The following is a 23279-nucleotide window of genomic DNA, read 5'->3' on the forward strand; positions in this document are numbered from 1 at the left end:
ATGCGGGATTGGGAGCCCCCTGCTGTTGTAAGCTAGAGAAATAGCTTCCACAATCCAGTGGGAGAGTCTCTGTCTGGACAGAGCCTTACCCTTGCCTGGGTTAGCAACACACACAAACAGCTGATCACACAATCTCACATCCCTTGTACGGTCAATGTAAATGCACGTAAAGAACACAAAGAATGCAACCTCTGCTCCTCAGATGCAAAAGGAGGTGGACAAAAGCATGAGAGCTCAATAGTCATGGATCTGTAGTCTGAAGGTATAACCTTAGGGAGATACGCTGCGTTTGGTCGCAGAATGACCTTGGAGCCATCAGGTGAAAACTGAATGCAGGAGGGATTCACAGATAGAACAGGGAGGCATCTATGGACACCAGTTTGTGAAAGGACAATCTCCCTATAGGTGAGCCTCGGCACAGCAGGCCGGGCTCCCTCCAAGGCTTGAGAGCCGACATACAAGAGGCGATTATCGTCGGCTTCCTGTGGAGGTGACATGATGCACACAGCCGGTGGGAACGAGTCCAGCACTGAAACGGGCACATTTTCAGCAGGCCGAGTGGCACGACTGCGACCATGGACGCCATCATGCCCATCAGCTGTAAGATCGTCAGCTTGTGTCCCAACTGAAACTGAGCGAGGCAGCGGTGAAACGTTGCCACTCTGCTCTGAGAGATGAGCTCTGCTCGACAGCGAGCATAATTCCAGCCCGAGAAATTAAAACAGCTGACTCAGGGTCAGCGAGCTTTTCTGAAAATTCACTGAAACACCCAGAGCTTGAATGTGTGGAGCTGGCTCTCAGAGCCCAGTTGCCCAGATAAGCTAAAATGCAGACTTCTTTTTCTCTGAGGGGAGTTAATGCTGCCTCCACACATTTGGTAATGGCGCAGGGGGCTAGAGACAGACCAGAGGGCAGTACGAAGTATTCGTAGGCTAAGCCCTTGAAAGCAAACCTGGGCAGATGGTTTTGGATCGCGGCCTGCTCTGTGGGGAGATAAAACCTGTGACAGCAAACCTGACAAAAAGTTATTGTCCTCCGACACACCATGAACGTCGGGAAAATAAACAGGCTTTCCAATAGGATAAGATTTATTGTCAAGACGAATTGTTACAAATAAGAAATAATTAACCAAACACAAATTTACTTTTTGTACTTAGTTTACAAAAATACCAGATAAAAGCTAAATGTAGCATAAAGCTAGTTAAAATTTAAAAGAAGCTGAATGAATTGAAGAGATCTCAACATATTTCTACTGGGAAATATTTGTAAATAAAATGTAATACTAAAAGTTACAAAAAACTTTTGAGTATGTGTTGGGATGATGCTCATCTACTACCATATCAAATAGCACCCATCTCCCAATTCAGCTGAATATTGTGATGCTCTGTAGGATTGGCTGAAATAAAAGTACGCACAAGTAGTTAGACTACAAAAGACATACTGGAAAATAAAACAAACCATGAAAACAGTTTGAATGTTTGATAGTAATTGTCCCATCTTTACTGTAAACATCAGGGAGAGCTTAGCCCTGTTTGTTCATTTATACCGGTAGTTCTTGCACAGCTTTTGGCTAATTTAAAACGATGTAGCAGCTACCTATGGAAATATATTGACAAAACTAAGCTTTACTGCCTTGGACCGTCTGGGCCCTCACCAACGGAAAAAAACCCTGGTTTTGTTGAGATCTTATTGATCAGTGGATTACCAGGAGGCTTTAATGGAACCTAAGCCTTTATTAGTCATTTGCTGGTGGGCTGCTGGAATTACAAGTGGTTGAAGGAAAACTCATAATTTGGAGACTTTATTGCTGTCTCTGTTGAACATAAATTATTGTAGTGCAGTTCTGTATTATGGGATTCTTTAGGAGCTGCTATAACACAGTTTTTGTAGGTGTAATGGTTGATACTGAATTTCATGAGTCCATGCTTTATTGGCTAAAATGCAATAACATTTCTTTGTTCCTTGTATTCCTCCTTTTATTTGTGAAAGTGTAAAAAAACATGAATTTCTGCTTGTGCAGCCTGCTTTTCTGCATTCATTTATGTTCATGAATTTATATTTATATTTATATATTTATATTATATTTACATTTATATTATAAAAAAATCATCCTTTTTAAAATTTCATTCTTTTATTGATTGATTCATTCTCGCCATCCGCCAACCACCCATGTCTGTGTGTGAGGGTGTGCTCATTTGTCTGTCTGTTAGCAAACTATTTCATGAACCACTGGACAAGGTTTAGAGAAACTCTCATACAGTAATCACTGAAAGTTCATCTACAACTGATTAACTTCTGACACCAGCCTGATTTAAGATGGCCGCCACAGCTAACTGAGTATAGTAAACATAAAAAGGGCTATCTCTCAGTCAGTTTTACCAATATTGAGCTAAAATTGGGTGTGGTAGTAGCTGAGAGTCATCCCCATCACATAACCCAAGACCTAACAGATTGTGTGAGACATTTGTTTAAAACTTTGGTAACCTGTGGAGTCAACTATGTCTGTTAGCAAAATATCTCATAAACCACTGGCTGGACTTTATTGAAATTCTCAGAAAGTAGTTATTAGACAAGGTCATTCTTATAGATTGTGCAAAATCCTTATTTAAAACTTTGGCATTCAAGAATGACAGTTTTGATTAATTCATTCATTCGTGTGATATTTTTTCATTTTGTTTTAAATTCCATCAGTGTCACATCATAGTGTTTTCTTTATCGAGTGGAAATATTATCTATAAGTAATAGTTTGTGTTTTGAAAAAAAAACAAAAAATTATATAATTTTTCAGTAGTGGAAGGGCCACTTATAACAAACTGAAAATATATTTGGAAAAGTGGATTTTGTAATCATCTTTATTTAATTTGTGCTAACTAAATAAATAGGCTATGCTGGCTTTAGGCAACTTTCTGTACGTGTGTTTTTCCTGCATTTCCTGTGTCAGGTTTTGTATCCTGAGATTTTAATCAATATTCAGGGCACTAATTCAGAGGCCTGACAGGAAGTGCTCCCCCACAGATACCATTACTGGTATTAATTCTGCCTGAGGAGTGGCTAGGGTCACAAGAGTGTCAATGCTCAGTGTGGCGATAAACTGACCTTTCAGACTGTCCTCATCTTGTTTAAATCCTAACCCCCCCTCCCAACCCCGCAGACCACATTGGATTATTCTCCGAGCCTATCTGCTTGGTTGGGGGCTGGGAACTTAATTGTTCTAATAATGTTCTGGAGGCGTAACGCCACATTAGCTCGATGATACATAAAGTTTGAGTTTTGTGACCAAAATCACCAGTTTAATCCAGTATTACATAAAAAAAATCAATACAAAATGATACTGCCACTACTGCTACTGTCTCTATTATTATTATTATTATTATTATTATTATTATTATTATTATTATTATTATTATTATTATTATTATTATTATTATTAATAATGCACATTTAAAAGTAGAAAAAATCCATAAACAGATATGAACTTCAGAGCTTAAAACTTATGACCGTTCATATTTATTGCCCAGCAACAACTATAACCACAGCTTTAAGGTTTAAGTCAAACACTAATAACCATTTTCTGAATCAGTTTTTCCCCAGCCATCTTCACGTATTGACATGACGAAATTTGGAAAATTCTCTGTTGCAAGATCAATAGTCTAAGTCCAAATTTAAATTTTTAAGCCTTGCAGTCTAATTGTATTTCCTGCTGCATGCATTTGTCAGAGTCTAAGTATTTTACTCTGTTGTGAGATAATTGTTTAAGCAAAGCTTTTCTATTTCCTGATCTCTGTGGGAAGATAAGAATAAGACTAAATAAAATGAGTCACACATCATGGTCCTCTCCTCGTCTTCTGTTATCAGTTTATTTCTGTCCTTAAAGTAAACCAGAGCACATTTAAAAAAACAACCACAATCTCACCACATCAATAAAATAAAATAATGCATATTGCCTGCTGCCTTTCATGCCAGAGTTTTGGACTAAGATCATCTTATTATGAGAAATGAAAGCATTGTAGCTGTTTGGGGCAAACCCTTAAAATAACATTAGTGGTGATGTTAAGCAATATTGCAACATCTTGGGTTTTCTATTAGGGCTTGGGGTATTCATTGTGAATGTCAGATACTGACACACCAAACTTTAGGTCAGTATCTTTAAAATCGTCAGAGTTATAGACACTTTTCTGTTTTCTAATGTCAGTTAGCTGTGGTGGCCATCTTAGTGACTCCAAAAGATTATCAGTTTTAGATATACACCCAATGAGCATTATTCTGGGAAGATTTATTAAAATCTGTCCAGAGGTTCATAAGATGTTTCGCTAACAGACAGAGTTGACTCCGATAGTTAATAACAAAGTTTTATAAACAGATCTTGCGCAATCAGTTAATGCTCAGACTTTCAGCTGAGGATAGCTCCTAACTCCTAACACATAAAATTTGAGCTCAAAAGCTGCAAAATAGACTGAGTTATAATCATTTTTGTGTTTGCTAAGATTGCTTTGTTGTGGCAGCCATCTTGAACTGGACTGACTCCAAAAGTTAATTACTTGTGGAAGTAAACTCAGTGATTTCTTTTATTTTTATTTTATAAATCACCTATATATATATATATATATATATATATATATATATATATATATATATATAACAACACAAGAATTTACACAGCGAAATACATTTAATTTACTTGCTGTGAATTCTTTACTGAGACATGTATATATATGTATATAAAGAAACAACTTTATACATGTATAACACACACACACACTTTAGCGCACAGGCTCATGTGTGCCTCCTCCCTCCTTCCCTTGACAGATAACACACCCTTCCATGATAATCAATGGGGAGTGGTGCTGGAAGGGGCGGCTTCTGCAGCTCGCCCTGTCTCTGATTCGCTGACATGAGCTCTAATTAGATCAAGTAGAAACTTGCTTAGCTGGACGCTTTGTGCTGGGATTGGGAGCAGCCTGCAAACCCAGAGGAAGTGAGGCAGAGAGGGAGGAGGCCAGAGGCTGCTGTGTGGAGAGAAGAGATTATGATAGGAGGAGTGAGGGAAGGGGGAGAAAAAAAAGAGAAAAAGGGGAGTATCCAGTCTTCTCTCACTCTGCTGTGTGCTGCTGCAGCCCCCCTCCCTCACTCTATGACTCTTTCTTTCGCTTTTCCCCTTACTCATCTGTTTCTGTGGCTGCACCGAGAGGAAGGACACCTGCCGCTCCCTGATGATTCAGCCTTTCAGCCGCTTGGAGCACTTTGAGACAAGATAGCATGTCCTTTCTGCCACTGCAGTGCCCGTCCATCCTGTCCTTGACGATACAGTTGCTGCAGCCGACCCATCACGTCGAACACCGCCCCTTCTCTTTCTCCTGCCAAAGTGTTCAGGTGAGTCAGTGCCACTTTCCCACCACTGCGCACGACTACGACACAGAAAACATTGAGATACTGCTTTGATCTGACAATCTTTTTCTGCCTGTGGATAATTTGACAACTGTAGAATCCCATGATTGTGGTTTATTTCAGGAAACATGTGTAAAGAACTCCTTGAACACAAGCTGTCTCCATACGTCCTGAACTGCTGTCAAGCTCACACTCTCTGAAGGGCAAATTTTTTTTTTTCTTCTCCTTTTACTGTCCTTTGAAACCACTGCTCGGACTCTACAGCCTCGTGTTGGAGAACATGGACACCGGTGGCAGACAGCAGCTGTGCGATGCTCTGTTTTAATAGTTGAAGCCTTAAGAAAGACTTATCCAGCAATTGAAAAGGATGACTGAGGGAGTGGAGGACTTCTCTGCAGGGCCAGCTCCCTCTCCTGGAATAGCCTCCCCCACCGGCTCTCCTCTCGATTCTGGACCAGTCCCAGAGGAGAAACCAGAGGAGACAGAGGCAGCTGGTGAGAGCGGGGATGAGAGTGTAAAGGGAATTACAGAGGAAGGCAGTGGTGGTGGTGGTGATGGTGATGGTGATGGGGAGCATGAGAGAGCTTTGGGAATCGTGGCCTTGCCGGCGACCTGCTGTGTGTGCATAGAGATGGAACAGATTAACCATTGCCTGCAGTCTGAAAAAATCTGCATTCTGCCCATCCTGGCCTGTCTGCTCAGCTTAGCCCTCTGCACAGCTGGACTCAAATGGGTCTTTGTGGATAAGATCTTTGAGTATGACCCCCCGACTCACTTAGATCCCAAACCCATCGGACAGGATCCTATTATTATATCAGTTAACCCAACACTTGGAATCACTGTCTCAATTCCTCATTCAGCTCCCTCCACCGTCTCCCTCACCACAAGCTTCGCCATTACCCCAGGACGTCCTGAGGTGCTCGTGGACGAGAAATCTACAGCTAGGCCTCAGACGCCAACATATCCGTCTGTCACACTCGGATACAGCGCCGAACGATCTACAGTTACAAAGCAGAGTCCCCACCCACAAACAACACAGGAGACAAACAAGTTCATCCAAACCATCTGTGAGTATCTAGCATTCTCTTCCGAGAAATTATTTCTGTTCAAAAATTATCTTTAACAGTAAAGTACAAGAATGTAACAATGAGGATACACACTAATCTCAAAAAGTCAAGTTTATTTCTGACTGAAAAAGTTAGAATTTTTTCCACCCCTTTCAATATGACATATTTAGTCATTTGTCTCCCAAGATGAGAATAATAAAGCAGGTTTGTGGCTTTAGTAAATAAAGGCGGTCTGTGGAAGTGTTCAGAGACAGCTCTTTGATGTGTTGCTGTCTTCTCTCAGCTGTTAGAGGAAATATCTTTGAACACAGACAGGTCGGGACTTGCGTTGTGCACCATGTGGGCCGTTGACTTGGCTTCTTTACAATTGCTTCATAGATAGGCGTGCGGAAAACAACCAATGTGCAAGTTCTAGCGTTTACTCCAACCGGTTTATGTACGAACCATCCCTTAAATTTGATCACAGTTGTTTCAGTAAAAATGTAATTCTTATATCCCTTCAAAAGTATAAGCAGTACAAGTTTTTTTCCGTTGGAAGGAGTTTCATCACAGGGTGGAATGACTCAACCATGATAGGAGCAGGTTGAATTCTTGACAGTTCTATGGAAAGAAGCTCCAGGGTTTTCTTTTTAATCCCTTTTAAATAAATAAAATAAATAAATAAGTATGGTAAATGAACTGTACTTATATAGCGGCCTTCTAGCCAACTCAAAGCGCTTTACAACACAATCTGTGTCCTCATTTACCCATCCACTCACACATTCATACAGCACTCTACTACATCTCTACTACGCTAATCTGAATAAATCATTCCACAGAGTCCAGTCAGTGCTTTAGAGCCCATTCGTACACTGGTGTGGCACACATCAGAGGCAATGAGGGGTCCAGGGACACTTTGACATGTGGCATACTGGCGGAATTGAACCTCCAACTCTCTCATTAGACGATGACTGCTCTAACCACTGATCCACAGACACCCCCATAAATAAAAACACTGAATCATCATTTATAAGAAGGAAAGAAACAATACAGTCCCACAATTCTAGGTGACTGCAACAATGAAAGACAATAAATATTTTATTACAGTACAGTTTTTTTTGATTCATTATAATAAGTATGAGGACAGGAACATAAGCCTGTGAGAACACTTTTGTATTTTGTGGCTTTTAATAGTTTTTTTCAATAATTAATATTGGTAATGAAATAACATTTTAGAATACATTTGTAGGAAGTAATTAGTGGTGTCTCTATGAAACAATATTAAAAAAATCCCGTCAGGGGAAGTATGTAATGCACTTTTTGTATAATATAAATTTTTCAAATGGTTGTATTTTCACTGCTGCAGGCTCACATCACAGCCAAATGCAAGTGTGGTTAAAATGTCTTTGAGCATGCTTGCCTTCTCCTAAGTTCTTCTGAATATTCTTTCTATAATGTCATAACCTTTGTTTAATATTTCTAATATTTTTGTGGTTGCTGTAGATCAAAAGTAATGTATAGTTTTACTTTTAACATGGACGTGCTTAGAAGACTGCAGGAAGGTCAGAATTGTCAAAATACAAAATACAACCAGAGCCATGGGCTTTATAAATTATTTCTCTGTGTGTGTCTGTACTGGTTTTTGTTACATTTTTGGACAGTTTCTGGTATAACCATCTAACTTGTAAGGACTGGTAGTCCTTATGAGAACTGAATCCTGGTCCTAATGTGGTAGAATGCCATTTTTGAGTTAAGTGTTAGATTTAGGACTAAAGTGTTAATTACATTTAGTTTAGAATTATGATAAGACTCTACTTACTGCTAATGCCCACCCTCTTCCCTTTACACTGGATGATGACCACACTGCAATTTAAAACCATCAATCAGAACATAAATAGTCCTTGGTCCTTGGTGTTGTCTTCAGGTGTATATTCAGATCACAGTGGGCTCTCCATTACACCAAAGAGTTTTGAGCATATACAAGATGTCTATAGCAAAGTTGAGGTTTATCAGCATGGTGGTAGCATTTCCATGAAGTAGGCCCACGCGCACTGCATGGCTTAATCCTCTAGAATTTGTAAAAGGACTGGCTTAGGCTAGATCTTGATTGTGACATGGTCATGAAAACAGTCTAGTGCTGACGTGCACCTTGATGTGGTGTGAGAGAATAGTGCAAGGGCAGGCATATAGAGGGTAGTGAGGGTGCAGGAGAGTGTCTTGATGATGCAGAAAATAGTATGGAAACTTATTTAGTGAATAATAAGAGAGTTGCAGCATCATGGTTGCCTTCAGGCTGAAGCTTTTTCACATTTGCTGCAATCAAGTCATATTCCAACAGGTTGTGGAGAGAGTAGTGGGGTTGTCATCCAGTGTGAAGGGGACCTTAAGGTTAGGGTAGTATCTCCCTGGACTGTGACCACTAGAGACTAGTTGACGACTCAAAATTACGAGAAAATAGGCAAGTTTTCCATAGTGCTCTCAGTGTTACATGACCAAGCAGCTAATTAGAGTGAGGCCATGTTTTGAGTGGTTGTTTTTTAAAATCATCACCTATTTTCGTGTACACCGCTTGCAAAATTGTATTTTGGGCCATGCACATTGTTTTGTTGTACACCTCCACCCACATGCCACTTCCCTCAGCCAGCTTTGTATCAACCTTGCCAGCCATCCCCATGTTTATAACCTAATCTACTATTGTACACGTTTGAAACAAAGATAAGCAGATTTAGACAAGTTTCTAATAATAATAATTATTATTATATATAAATGTATGGATTTTTTTTTTTTTTTTTTGCAGCCTTGGATGTTGTCTGTCATAGGACAACTCTGGTTCAGGTGACAAAATACAGCTCTAGAATTTGCATAAATTATATTGACACTTACGACAACTCTGCAACTATACAAGAGAAAATTTGTCCCTCATAGTTTTTGAACATGTTCAAAATTCAAGTGACAAAACTGTGGCCATCAGTGGTCATCACATGGCCTCTGTGACTCAGACAAGGAAATTGAGAACTCCCCCAAATGTTTTGAGACATTTTGGAGACTCCCTCTCAAATGCTGTTTGCCAACTAATCACCAACAGTTGCAACCCTGTGAAATATTGATTTTAAGGTTTGGGTTAAACTACACAAATGAATAGAAGTCAACACAATGTCCTAGTAAGGATAGAAATACAAACATGTGTCTTTGTATTCTTAACAGCCATTCTATATATCTACAATAAACTTTGTGGGTTAATTGCTTCGAGCCCCTTTTAAATGAAGCAACATGTCTAAGGTCATGTGGATCAATGCTGTAAAGATTTTGTGTCCAATCTGTTCTAAACTTTCATCTTAAGCCTTAATTTGATCTTTTGCAGTCAGTGGGTCTTTGCCATCTGCAAGCATTGATTTCATATTCATAACATTTTTTATACCTCAGTTCTGCCCAAAATAAGGTGTGTGTTAGCTTCGTCCCAAAGACTTAGTGTGAGCATGTTTTATTTTTCTAGAGAAGCGCACAGACAAAATCAAACTACATCCTGCTGTGGCTATAATAACGCACATGCAGTTATTGGAAACTAATATCAGACTGTTCTTCACAGACAAATCATGTTGAATCCCATATTGTCGTCGTAACATGAACACTCAAACAGAGCGACATAAAGAGCTGCCAAAGAAGATGTCAAACCTGTTTAAAAAAAAAAGAAAACATTTGGCCTTTTTTTCAATGCAGAGTATCACATCAGTAAAATATTATACCACAGCTCATCTGATTACTCATTCATGCAGTGTGAGCAAATGATTTTCTGAATCAATGCAATCAACATTAAGAGGCCTTTTTTATGAAAAGTTGTCTATATTTTATGGTTTATTGGATATGTTTACTGTGTGTAACCTAATTATAGATATTGCTATGTTTTTCATTTCTTTTCATTGCTGTGCTGACATGAATGGTATTTTTCTGTGTACATCAAGCAAAGGGAATCCCAATGAAAATATGCATTTTTGGCTAACTCAGGTGCATTTTCCTCTTTGTCAGTATTACTATTTATTACCAAGCAGTCACATAATGTTCTACAGTGTCTTCTCAGATGTTAGTTCTAATTAGAGAGTACAGCTTCATCACAGCCATGTAGAACAAGTGTAATGCCATATTCTGACCACACAACACGTTGTTCGTTTCAAACAAGATAATCAAAACAAGTCGTTTTTTTTCCACTGAAGCAACATTTTAAGTTTGTTACTTTGCAGCAAGACATAAACCCCATTCTTTACAGTGATTAAATAAGAATTGAGCTCTAAAAAAAAAACCTTATTTAGCCATACTTATAGATAATATTTGTGTATGTGTGTGTGCACAAATGCAAATATGTGCCTTAAGCTACCAATCCATTTGCAAGTGCTGAATGGCCACTGCACGACTGTAAATAACGTGCAAGATCCTTGAAGTGTGTGGATGAATATTTCCAGTCTTATGAATAAGTGAGGATCAATAAATGATGCATGACACAAACTGAAACCCAGGCCTCTGATACACAGAGACTTCCTGTTTTCTGCCCGTGCTCCATTTCAAGGTCAGAGATGCTGGAAGCTAATTGATGCTCCCTCCTTTCCTGTGCTGCCAGAAAAAAAAAAAAAAAAAGAAAACTCGACAACCCAGTATTACTGTCTGGCTCGCCACCATGACGTTTCTGTTGTGGTCACATCCCTGTGTGATTTATTATCTAGTGAGTGCTTTAGCTAATCTACGCTGATGGCAGCAGGAGTGGTTACTGTATGAGTCAGAGTGACTACAGTGTAATGGTTTGACACAAAGAGGCCACCAATGTTTTTCCAAGAGTAAAGCGATCTAAGACTAACTCATATTAGACACTATTATTAAAAAAGCCTAACACAGGTGTTATTCTCTACACCTGTGTTAGAATAACACAGGTGTGATACTAACAACACACTGGATAAAGATCCTGATAAAATGTATGCAGTGCATGTGAGCACACCATTTAGATTTTGAACCAATTTTTGTTCTGATATTATTAGTTTTCTTGTCAAATTACTGCACCTGTGCTGGTGATTGCTGGTTGATTCTACAAATATTTTAAAAAAAGAGACTTTCTCCTACATTTAACAAAACTGGAAACCAAACGGTATCCAGAAAGTTTAAGCCAGAAGAGGAACAGTGTCCCCATAAGATGGTCTCAGCATGCGTTTAAAGTCCTTCCCCCTCCTGGTAAAAAAGGGGACTTACTCTTAAAAAACAACAAACACCTCAGATAATTTTTTCAGGTATTGACTATTGTTGATTCACATAGTCCTTACCTCGCTGCTCTTTATTCAAATATTCATTTTCTAACATTTTTATCTGTAATTAGTTATTTCATGCTTTAAAAAGGCCATGTAACACCATGCTTGTGTCCAGGAGAGTAGGTGGGACTTAAAGCCCTACTAGCCTTGTGTGCAGACATGTTTTGTGAAAATACAACATGGCAGCTTCAATAAAATTGATCCACCATAAACAGTTTTTTTAAAAAAAATCAAACACTTGATTTGTGCGTGTTCGGGTCATGCAAATGCAGCAAAAATGTCAGTTTTTAAAATGATCCAAAATAGTTCAGACAGGGCCTACAACACTTTCCAAAGTGAGGATTTTAAAAACTTCTTTTGGTGTATTAATGTGGACCCAGCATACAAAGCTTTTCAGAAACTACCAACCTATTTTGTGCATGCCTACTATCACTTTGTGCACAAGAAACCAAAACAACAAAGGAGTTCCTGTCTTTTTTACATCTGCCTTGCTTTATCCTAATTCTGTCACCATTAAACTTGGCAAAGGTGTTTTTGTTAAAATATTGTATACTAATGTTTTTATACATCAGTGGAAAAAGGCCTTAGCTGCTCCTAGGATTGTGCTACTGAACAGTAATCTCTGTGCAGTTTCTGGAATCTGCTGGAATAAACAAGCAGTAGCTGGTATATTTCCATTCCTGTTTTGTGATGCGCATTTTGAAAGTAAAAGCAATAAATAAATAAATGCCTATAGAAAAACCTTCAGATTTTCAAAAGACTTTTGGTGCTCATTTGAGGTGGGATTTGTCTTTTTCTAGAAGTTCACGCATTTGAACTGAAAAGACATTTTATGAACTCAAGTCACTTATTGTACAAAACATCATCTGTGTCTGCCTCTACAGAAATAGTCACAGTACTCTCTGACTTGAAGTAATATTTAAATTCTGAATATCTTAATTTTTTTCCCACATGCTGTATATGACAGAGGCTAATAGGTTTGTTTGTCTCAAAGGGGGTTTTGTTTTATCTATAGTTCAGTTTCTTTAGCAAGCATATACCACCACCTGCTGGCACTCTGTAGACTGGTTTAGTTGGTATTTAGTAGTAAACATGAAGTTGCACATTCTTTAATCAACATTTTAACAAAGTAAAATTCATATAACAAACATATGAAAACATGCTCAGTTGTGACCGCTGTAAATGCATGAGAAATTCTGCTGTTGATACTGTTTTAAAATTATTTAATACAAAAGCGTTTCCATCCATCCATTTGTCTTCTATCAGGTCAGGTATGTGGGCAATAAGTCCAGGAGGGTAACCCAGACTTTCCTCTCCCCAGCAACACTCTCCAGCTCCTCCTGGGGGATCCCAAGGCATTCCCAGGCCAGAGAGGATACATTATCCCTCCAGCAATTTCCTTGTCTGCCCCGAGGTCTACTCTTAGTGGAATATGCCAGGAAAACCTCCGAAGGGAGGCATCCAGAGACCTGAACCACCTCAGCTGGCTACTTTTGATAAGGAGAAGCAGCTGCTCCAGTTTGTGCTCCCCTCATTTTATGAAGGGCCTCACTCTTTCTCTAAAGCTGGGCCACACTATGAAAGAAGCCCATTTCAACCACTAGTATCTGGGATTTATTTCTTTTGGTCATGACCATAGGTGAGGGCTGGAACAAAGACAGAGCAGTTAAAGGAGAGCTTTGCCTTTCGACTCAACACTTTCTTCAGACCAAAGCAACTCCGTCATTACTGAGGATGAGGCCTCGATCTGTCAATTCATTTCTGTACCATCACTTGTAAACAAGACTTACAGATCCTTGAACTCCTCAGCTTGAGGCAGAGACTCAAGAGCTAATACAACTAACCCTGGCACCCCATACTTTGCAGCACCCTCCCTCAGAATGCCTCTGGGAACATGGCCATAAGCCTTCTCAGGATTCACAAACACATGTAGATTGGAGAGTCAAACTCCCATAACCCTTTTAGCAACCCAGAAAGGGTAAAGATCTGGTCCACTGTTCCACAACCAGGATGGAAGCCACACTGCTCCTCTTGAACACCGGGTTCGACAATCACTCAGAGCCTCCCTTCCAACATCCTGGAGTAAACTTTCCCAGGGGGGGTAAGAAGTGCAATCCCTCGATAGTTGGATCGCACTCTTTGGTCCCCCTTTTAAAATGGGAACCACCAGTTTGCCACTCTTTAGGTGTAGTCCCAGTCCATTCATTGAATGATCGCCATTTGAAATTATTTAAATTTTATAAACTACTGCAACTTAAAAACTACTATGTCATTAATTAGCTGGTTAACCGGAAGGATTTGGGGGTTCTCAACTGCAGAAATCAGGAACATTCACTTTTAAACAGCACCACATCGAACTAATAGAGTCAATTGGCTTTCTTTAAACAATATTATAGATAAACAATATGAATACTTTAAGGACTCTTTTAGACTTGAAGATGTGTGGGTGTATTTGTTGAGGGTAAGAGAAACTTCACTGTGTTGCCTTGTGTGTGTGTGTACCTCAATACACCAGGGAGATCATAACAAAGAAGCACATAGGGAGCAGGCACTTAAATCCCCTTCCTGTGTTTACTTCTGTCTGAAAGGCCACTTCAAGAGGCTGTGTATCTGTGAAGTGATTAACAGACCCAGATTAGTTTACATGCAAGAGACAAGGGTGAGCAAAATTAACAGTGACTCAAGGTGTGGTGAAACCACCACTCAATATAACTTTATGTAAATTCAATCCCAAACCACAATATGGTTGACTAAAGTTTTGCAGTTCCATGTTCAGCCAGACATGAAATACATTATTTTTGATGAGAGGTGTTCTCAGTCACAATACAATGTTATTCAAGAGGAAGTTTGACTCAACACAACATTGTTTTAATGTTTTTATTTATTTTTATTTTTAGCACAGGAATTCTGCGTTAATTACTTTAATTTATTGCTGCTAAAAGTGGCTTATAAGCAACTGAATCAGTGTACTTAGTTTTTCATTCTCCTCTTTGACAGTTTATATGAACAGGTTAGATCATTTTATGGTATATTATGGTGTATTATGCCAGGTTAGTTGGTAAGGACCATTTTCTTTATGTTTTAGTATCTTAAACCATTCATTTTGAAGAGCATGATAGAAGAAAAGTCTGGTTCTACAACAGTATCAGCACCAGATAATCTTGGTCATTAAATATTTAATTTTTTTATTAGATATTAGATACTTTATCAAAAACACAGATTTTTAAAGTGCATGATGTTTTCTTGACAACTAACTGTTTTAGATATGAAATTGCTTTTTAGTTAAAAAAAATGTGTGTACCTTATTTGCTTGTGATTGTCGTTTTGCAGCTACCACCAGCACCTCCACTACATCGAAGACCTCCAGTCATATAATGAGATGCAGTGACAGCCAGAAAAACTACTGTGTTAATGGAGGAGAGTGCTTCACACTGGAAATCATGCCTGGCAGTACAAAGTTTCTATGCAGGTATGGTATGAACTTGTGATTTTAAATCAATTATTTATCTGACTGAATCTGTAATAACTATTATGATTACCAAAAGCTAATTTATAATAAGTATTAGAGATTTAAAAAAAAATTGATATCAAGGCCAAAATAAATACTTGGAGTAAACATCAATGAACCACAAAAAGAACAGAATATATTAAATCTATAACACACAGATCCAATGTTGAGAGACGCTATCTTAACAAGTCTTAATATCATATATTTCTTTTTATATACTGTTTGAAAAGAACAGTCGATGCTTGTGAGTGCTCTGCTGGCTGGCATTTTCGGTCTAATTTGTAAAAGCTGCAGCAAACAGGAGTAACAAACACCATTTCAGCAGGATCCCTAAACACCAGGTGGTGTTATTAAAAAGACAAAAATGTTTAAAAATAGTGCTTCTACTAGTGCTTATGAATTTATTTGGAAGCAGGAACAATAAAAGCAGCTCTCTGCAGTGACCTGACTAGACTACCTAACTCAGGATTTTTTAATCATGGCACTCAGAACATTTTTATTGGTTGTTGGTCTCCATAAATCCACCTCCAGGTCCTTACAAAAGTAGTTCTTTACCCTGGCCCAGCAGAGAGTTGGTGCTGATAACTGTATAACCAAATTTTCTGTGCCAGAACCACAACTTACAGTGGTGAGAAACAGATAGCTCTTTTAGTAATGAAACTCTGGCTCCAGTTTATCACTGGAACCCGTTTGACGAAAATCTACTTATATACACTTCTGCATTGATATTATCTTTACACATAAGCAAGTCACCCATCCCATGGTCAGTGATGCACCCATACACCACCACAGATTCTGGTCTTTGCACCCTTTCACCAGGATCTTTCTTGTTTTTGGTACATACATAAAACCTGACACTCATTTTTTACTAAAGCAAACTGAAATGCTGAGTTTGAACGCAAGATATCGGTTCACTGCCTTTCTATCCATCTGAGATGAGAAAGTACCCAGAACCTTCTGTGCTGAGTCAATAAATGCCTTCCTTCTTGGGAACAGAGTTTCAGGTTAGAGTTTTGGATGTTTTTTCAGGGTGTGCCAGGTGACAATGATCTGGTTTGAATTGTACTTCACAGTGAAGAGGTTAAAAGACATGCACTTCTTTGGACCTCTGCATTAAAAAATATATTTTTTTCTGGTCATTGTGAAATATTTCAGAAAGACATTGCTCATATCAAAAACTTTAAACTCTTCTTTTTGTCCTCTCTTGAAACTTCTTTTAATGTGTGTTGTTGGCATCGTTTTTTGGACGTTTTTTTTTTTTTACTTGGGATGTTAGTCATTTAAAACACTACAAACTATTGTCATTGATTCAAATGAATGGGTAAACTGAAACCTGAGGTTTAAGTAGTCATATCTAAGCTCAGGATTAAAGAAGAAATATTTCTATGAAGTTTTGAGCTGTCTGTACATGAAGTTGTTTTTGTTGCAACAGATCCCATGACTCCAAACAGGATAAAACAAGTGCAGAAAATGTATGAATTAATATTTATTTTTCTACAATGACCTTTAAATTCTGACGGTAAAACATCAAGTAGATTAATAATGTATTGGCAATGATTGAGCCAACTTCCGCCTTATAGCTGGTCTTCTTTCTCTCTCTCTCTTGTTTATAATGCCTCTATATTTTATTCAATTTACAGTAGGATAAGACTATACCTGCAATGCTCAGCAATGGCTAATACTTTCCCTGATAATGAATGTCATGCAGCCAGTCAGGTGCAATGACAAATCAGGAACATACATCAGGTTAAAAAACAGAGGGGTTGCAGTTCAAGACAAATCAGGAACACATAGTATAAGTAACTTCTAAATCATAAGGGGCTGAAGTGTGACAAAAATAAACCCTTACAGTTCTTTCAAGCTCATTCTGAGAGGCCTTCTGTGATGTGAAAAGGCAGAGGCAAAATGGTGGAAGAAATTGACTGACCACTGATATGCCTCTTAGTGTCCTAAAAAAAGTAATATAATTTCAAGCATTCAACTATATACACCATACGTACAGCATTAACTCATTGCTTTTCTCAATAAATAACAATAATATGTTAATAATATAAATAAGTGGTGTACAGATTTGTGTGCCACATCATACAAAACTGAGTGACTGTTTTGTTTATTCGTGGCTGGTGCCCAACATTTCTCAGGATCCTTAATGATCAGGATCGTTTGGCCTTGAGTCAACCGCTCTGTGCGGTGCCATCCATTAGCAGCTAGTTCATTTGTGCTTCAGGAGGTTCATAAACAGAGCTGAGTTGGCAAATGTGTGAAGTGAGGCAGGGAGCGGGCAGAGCTCCATTCTTACAATTGGATCCCAGAAATGGACCAGAATGTCCAAAACTAACAATTTATGCACAAATGATGAAAAAGTTGATTTGCAACAGTTTTAACTAACATTTTAATAATGAAAAAATGCATTTTGTTTGCTGCCTTGCTGGCCAAAGTTTTAAACAAAAACCTTGGGCAATTTGTTACTGCTCAGAGAATGTGTTGGGATGACTCTCAGCTACTACCACACCAACTCTTACCACGATATCTGTGACTGAGTTATAGCCATTCTTCTGTTTGCTAAGGTCAGTTAGCTGTAGCTGCCATCTTGAATTGGATTGACTCCAAAACTTGGACTGCTAACAGACACACACGCACGCACACACACACACACACACACACACACACACACACATACACGCAGACACACACATAAATGCATGATTGCCCATCTTTCATGGTGGTGGGCTATAATGAAGGGAAGATTTGATGCAAGTATATAACTGAGTAATAGACCTGAATAAGGAAAAGGTTTTTTTAAATTTTATCTTCTAAGCAAACTTTTCACAACAAAAATCTTCACCCAGTTTTATTATTGCTTGCCTTTGTGTGCGTAGATATGCAGGTTCATTTGTTGTTTTAGTAAAACTTTTCATGAAGCAGTGAACTGATTTTAATGACACTCTTAGAAAGAAATCATTGGATGTACATCTATAACTGATTAATGTTTCGAGTCAACTCGATTTAAGATGTTCGTCTGACTTGATCAAACACAAAAATGGCTACAGTTACACAGATATTGAGCTAAAATTTGGTGTAGTGGTTGCTGACCATCATCCCCAACACGTTCCAAGTGCTAACAGATAGTGAGATCTTTGTTTAAAACTGCAAAGTGACTTCCTTTAAGGAATGCTACTTTCATTGTAATGTGTATACGTCAGTCTGCTGGACTGTAAAAAACAGACCTCTGTTTGTTCAAAGCACTATCAGTTGATCTTTTTGTGCACCACTAAAAGTAATTTTTAATTTAGCTTTATTTGATAAAGTGACAATATAAAAGAACATTTGTATTTGGTGAGTGTTTCAACACTGTCTAAGATAAAATAAAGTGTTTGACTACCAAATGTTGCTTTTTTTTGCAACTATGCTTTCTTCGATTTTTTTGAAACCCACCTGCTTCACAGCGAAACAGCCCTTCAGAGAGGTTTGTTCTGATCATTGCAGTAAAGTTCGAGAGTTTCCACAAAACCAGTAAATAACAATTTTATTGCCCAAAAAATGGCAATAAAATGTCTTTCCTGGCTATTCAAGAGTTTTGTGTTTGTCAGTAAATGTTCATGTCTTGTGTGTAACATTTAGGTGCTGTTTTTCTCCTCTCCCTTCTGTCCATCAACCAGGTGCTTGGCGGGATTCACTGGGCACCGATGTGAACAAGCTGTGCTTAAGAAAGTCTCAGTCCCAAAACGTATGTGAACACAACTGTACTCGGTCCCACACGTCATTGCTGGTGTTTCACCCCTGCCATGTTTTTTCCAAGAAATTGTGGAGAAATCCATGTTTCCTTGGTATATTGTGATCAAACTGGATAAAACGATGCCGCTCGCACAGCCACATGAGCTGGATCTTAAGAGTTAAATCTAATATCCTCTGCAGAGCACTGCACTGAATTTTGCATGTACTTCACATCTCATCACATGCCATCCGTATGCTGTTGTGTCTTTTCTGGAGTACAACAAACCACCGACTGGTTCTTTTCATTCACACTAACACTCATCTCTTCTAAGACGTTATGCATAGGACTGGTGGTCTGATCGTCAGTTGTAAAATAAGTACATGCAAATTTCAGTTTGTTGGAAAAAAACCCTAAAATAAGCTCAATGAAGAGCCTGTGCAAAATACAATCAGTTGTCATCTGATCACTACATCGCATCAGACAAACTAAATTGAAAATGAAGGTCTGAGTTAATATGATGCACTCAGACTCCAAGATTCAGAAATGTAGTTAAACGCATCGGGTCTAATTGGACCATCCTCCTAACACCAGTGATGACTGCTGTGGGTTTTTACACAGCTCTTGTCTAAACTAACCCCATTCTCTCGTCTTGTCTGTTTCTTCTCTTTACTTCTCAGGTGTCCAAATGAATTTACTGGTGAACGCTGCCAAACCTATGTAATGGCCAGCTTTTACAGTATGTCACTTTTTTTCTCCTAACCTTTTTCTAGACTGAAGCATGCTTTATTAACAACTGTTTTTCCTAGTTCTCAGCTGTACGGTTGACTCTTTTAGCATGCTTGCAGTTTTATTTGTGTTTCAGACTTGCTTTACTAATAAACACTGTTGCAAAATGTTGAACATTTACTATTGGGGTTATGAATACTCAAAAGGGTGGTAAAAGTATTCACTCCCTCACTATTCTTTCCATTTTACTGCCTTGCAACCTGAAATTTAAATGAATTTTATTTGGATTAAAAGTAACAGATCCACATAAAATACTCCAGATTATTGAAATTAAATGGAGAAATTTGTTTTAAATAGTTCTAAAAATATATATAATGAATTGTCAGGCCAATGGCTAGTTTGAGTGGGGCCAAGACCAAAGTGGAACTCCAGTCTCAAAAATGCCAGAGCGGTTAATGTGAACCCTATTTATAACTATTTAAAATACAGTTAATTACATTTTAAAGAGTTATTATAGCAGAAATATTTTGCATTCATGTTAGGCATTCCCCAGGCTTTCCACAAGGGCTAAGGCTAGCTGTTGTTGCTGCAATCCACTTTGCTGCAGCGAGAAAATACGTTTATATAGGCATATAGGTTACGGTTTTTGGATTACCTCTTGGCAAAGTAAGCTTTATGTACGGAACATTTATTTTTTTTAAACTTTTTTTATTATCCTATTATTTATGGTATTATTTATTTATTTTATATTAAGTAAGAAAAAAATCATACCAGCCTGTGTACACAGTTAGTTTGTGAATTAACAATAAAGAAGTTGTGAATGATAAAGTCTCGATATTTTAAGGTTACTGGAAATTCATTAAAATGTAGTAAATCCATTTTTTATGTCAGTATGATTAAATGTAAGTAAAGTAAAGTAAGTAGTCTTTAAATACACTCAACAAGCACTTTAAATACTTAAATTTAAACACCTTACTTTATGTTGGATAGATCTGCTGTTTTTATCCGATGACAACCTAACTAGTGTTTGTAAAAGGTCTTAGCACTGCTTACTGGTGTATCTGACCTCTGAAAGGTATTCATGAAAAGAACTGCAAACTATATGTATATTCACAGTTTCAAGTTGGATTTATAGATGCCATCTGGTTACACTAAGATACCCAGCATTGCTTATAAACCAAGTTCCCATAAGTTCAGTTGAAAACTGTGATTGTGCATGCTACTGGTACATTGGTCAACATTCACAACATGACTGACAAACAACAATAAACAATCATATGCTACCAAGAAGATGAGAAAATAAAAGGTGGGTTTTTGCCCTGACCAAGCAATTAGTTTTTCATGATTTTTCATGAAAGATGCTAAGCTAGATACTGGCTCGGAACTAGCACTTAAACTGCTTTGATGATAAAACTGTTCAGGTGTTTATCTACCGGAAATGACTCAGGCCTTTGCAAAATAACAGTTAGGAGAAAGCATCCCTATACCATATATCAAACTTGATGGCAACCTGTGCAATTGGCTTTGAATTGGCTTCTAACATTATCTTCCACATTCCTACTGAGTTTTTGATGAAAGTTCTTAATGTCCTAATAAAGTCATATAATTTCAACCATTCTATATACCGTATGTGTACAGCATTAAGCCATTGCTGTTCTCAATACATAATAAGAGGATAATAATATTAATAAACCACCAATAAAAATGGTGTACAGATTTGTGTGCACATCATACAAAACTGAGTGACTGCTTAGCTTATTAGTTGCTGGTGCCCAACTTTTCTGGGGTTTCTTTGAATTTACTTCTGGGCTTTACGAGTGTACAGTCATGTGCCTACTTATCTTAGCTGCTACAATACCTGACAGGAGCCTTCATGTTGTGCAGAGGCAGGGTTTTGGCCATTAGTTGGAAAAAATTGGCCCCTTCTGACGGTCCTTAATGATCAGGATTGTTTGGCCATGAGTCAAACGCTCTATATGATGCCATCCATTAGCAGCTAGTTCATTTGTGCTTCAGGGGGTTCCTGAACAGTTAGTTTCTTTACCTAATAGATGTGATTTATGTCAAGACCTGGTGAAGTCCAACTGTTCCAACTTGCGACTGTCTTAAATGTCTGACACAGAGATGTATTCTGGTTCTTTGTCTGAAAGACTATTGTGGTCAGCTCTTGGATCGTGGACCTTTAATCTATCTATTGATGTTATGTGATGCCCTTTTCACCCATTTGTTATTTCAATTCTGTTCAGTTTTAAGTCTGTTGTCATCTTATTAAATTACAATTGACAAGACAATTTAATTGGTTTAGTTGAGAACAATGCTTTTCTCTGGTTTTTGTTTGCCAACTGTTCTTTTTCAGTGAGGTAGCCAAAGCCAGTTCTCCAGTTCCTCAGGCGTGACTTGCTTGATATATTTTTCAAGATAAAAAGTTATTTCTATATTGCACCTTTAGATTGCTCTGTTAACTGGGTAATGTCTCTCTGAATTTCATTGCCTTTGGGTTCTAACTTAGTTTATCAGAGCAGATATTGTTCCTTTTACAGTTCAATTCTTCCAAACTGAGTTTACAAAGTTTCTTGGACAAGAAGTGAAACATCTTAAGGATCAAAAAAGAAGTCCAGTTGCCCTAATTTGAATCAGGTTGTTCAGACTCTGTTTCAGTTTATACACATGCATCTGCAAAAAGATACACAAACGCATGTTCTATTTTTTATTTTGTTGAATGAAACCTTTAACATGTGTAGTATTATAAAGTTGGTAATTAAAAGCACTGCCTGCATCAGAAAATGAGACTTGCCCTAAGATGCTGAAGGTTTGATGTTGTGGGGCTGTTGACACACCTCTTCGATACTGAATGGATGACAGAGACATTACCTATGGAGTGGCAAACTGGTGTGGTGGTCCCAATTTTTTAAAAAGGGGGACCAGCTGTGTTCCAAATATTGGGGCATCACATTGCTCAGCCTCCTGGAGAAAGTTTACTACAACATGTTGGAAAGAAATGCTCCAACTAATTGTTGAACCATGGATTCAGGAAGAGGATTGTGGTTTTTGATCTGGTCGTGGAACAGCAGACCAGATCTTAACCCTTGCAGGGTTGTTGAGAGGGTCATGGGAGTTTAAGCCTCCAGTCTGCATGTATTTTGTGAATCTAGAGAAGGCTTACAACCATAAGTCCTAAAGCATTCTGTGGGGGGTGCTGGGGGTGCTTTTAAAGGGTATTTGGTTCCTATATAACCAAAGCAAAAACTATGTCTGCATTCTCTGCACTAAGTCAAGCTTGTTCCTAGTAAGGGTTTGACTATAACAGTACTGTCCCCTTGTTTCTGATCTTGTTCGTGGTGTTCATAAATAGGATGTCAAGGCGTAGTCATTCAGTGTGCATGGGGCAGTTCTCAGTCCAGTGTGAAGTGGCTGGGATGAGAGTTAACTGCTTTAAATCTGAATCTGAACCCATGGTTCTTGACTAAAGAAAGGTGGAATGCCCCCTTTTGGTTGAGGTGAGTCTTTGCCTCAAGCGAAGTGGGGGAATTAAAATAACTGGGAGTCTTATTCACTAGTGACAGTAATAGGATGGAGCAGGAGATGGACTGATGAAAGGGACCTCTTCTTCAGTA

At 38.3% G+C, this 23279-nt stretch overlaps 1 protein-coding gene across 8 annotated transcripts in view; it reads left to right on the forward strand.

The window, feature by feature from the left end:
• The first annotated feature begins 5002 nt into the window (after positions 1-5002).
• Positions 5003-23279, forward strand: part of nrg1 (neuregulin 1) — a 30221-nt gene continuing 11944 nt past the window's right edge. For 2 of the 8 annotated variants that reach the window (XM_017427484.3, XM_037979469.1), the window contains exons 1-4: positions 5003-5370; positions 5509-6452; positions 15047-15185; positions 19617-19675. In XM_017427484.3, coding sequence (XP_017282973.1) covers positions 5753-6452; positions 15047-15185; positions 19617-19675 — 898 coding nt within the window. In that variant the 5' untranslated portion in view covers positions 5003-5370; positions 5509-5752. Of the gene's footprint in view, positions 5371-5508; positions 6453-15046; positions 15186-18883; positions 18952-19616; positions 19676-23279 lie in introns of all 8 variants that reach the window. The other 6 variants (XM_017427482.3, XM_025008396.2, XM_017427486.3 and 3 more) reach the window with 5 other exon arrangements.

Source organism: Kryptolebias marmoratus, linkage group LG14 (genome assembly GCF_001649575.2).
Source record: "Kryptolebias marmoratus isolate JLee-2015 linkage group LG14, ASM164957v2, whole genome shotgun sequence".
NCBI classification, from domain to species: domain Eukaryota; kingdom Metazoa; phylum Chordata; class Actinopteri; order Cyprinodontiformes; family Rivulidae; genus Kryptolebias; species Kryptolebias marmoratus.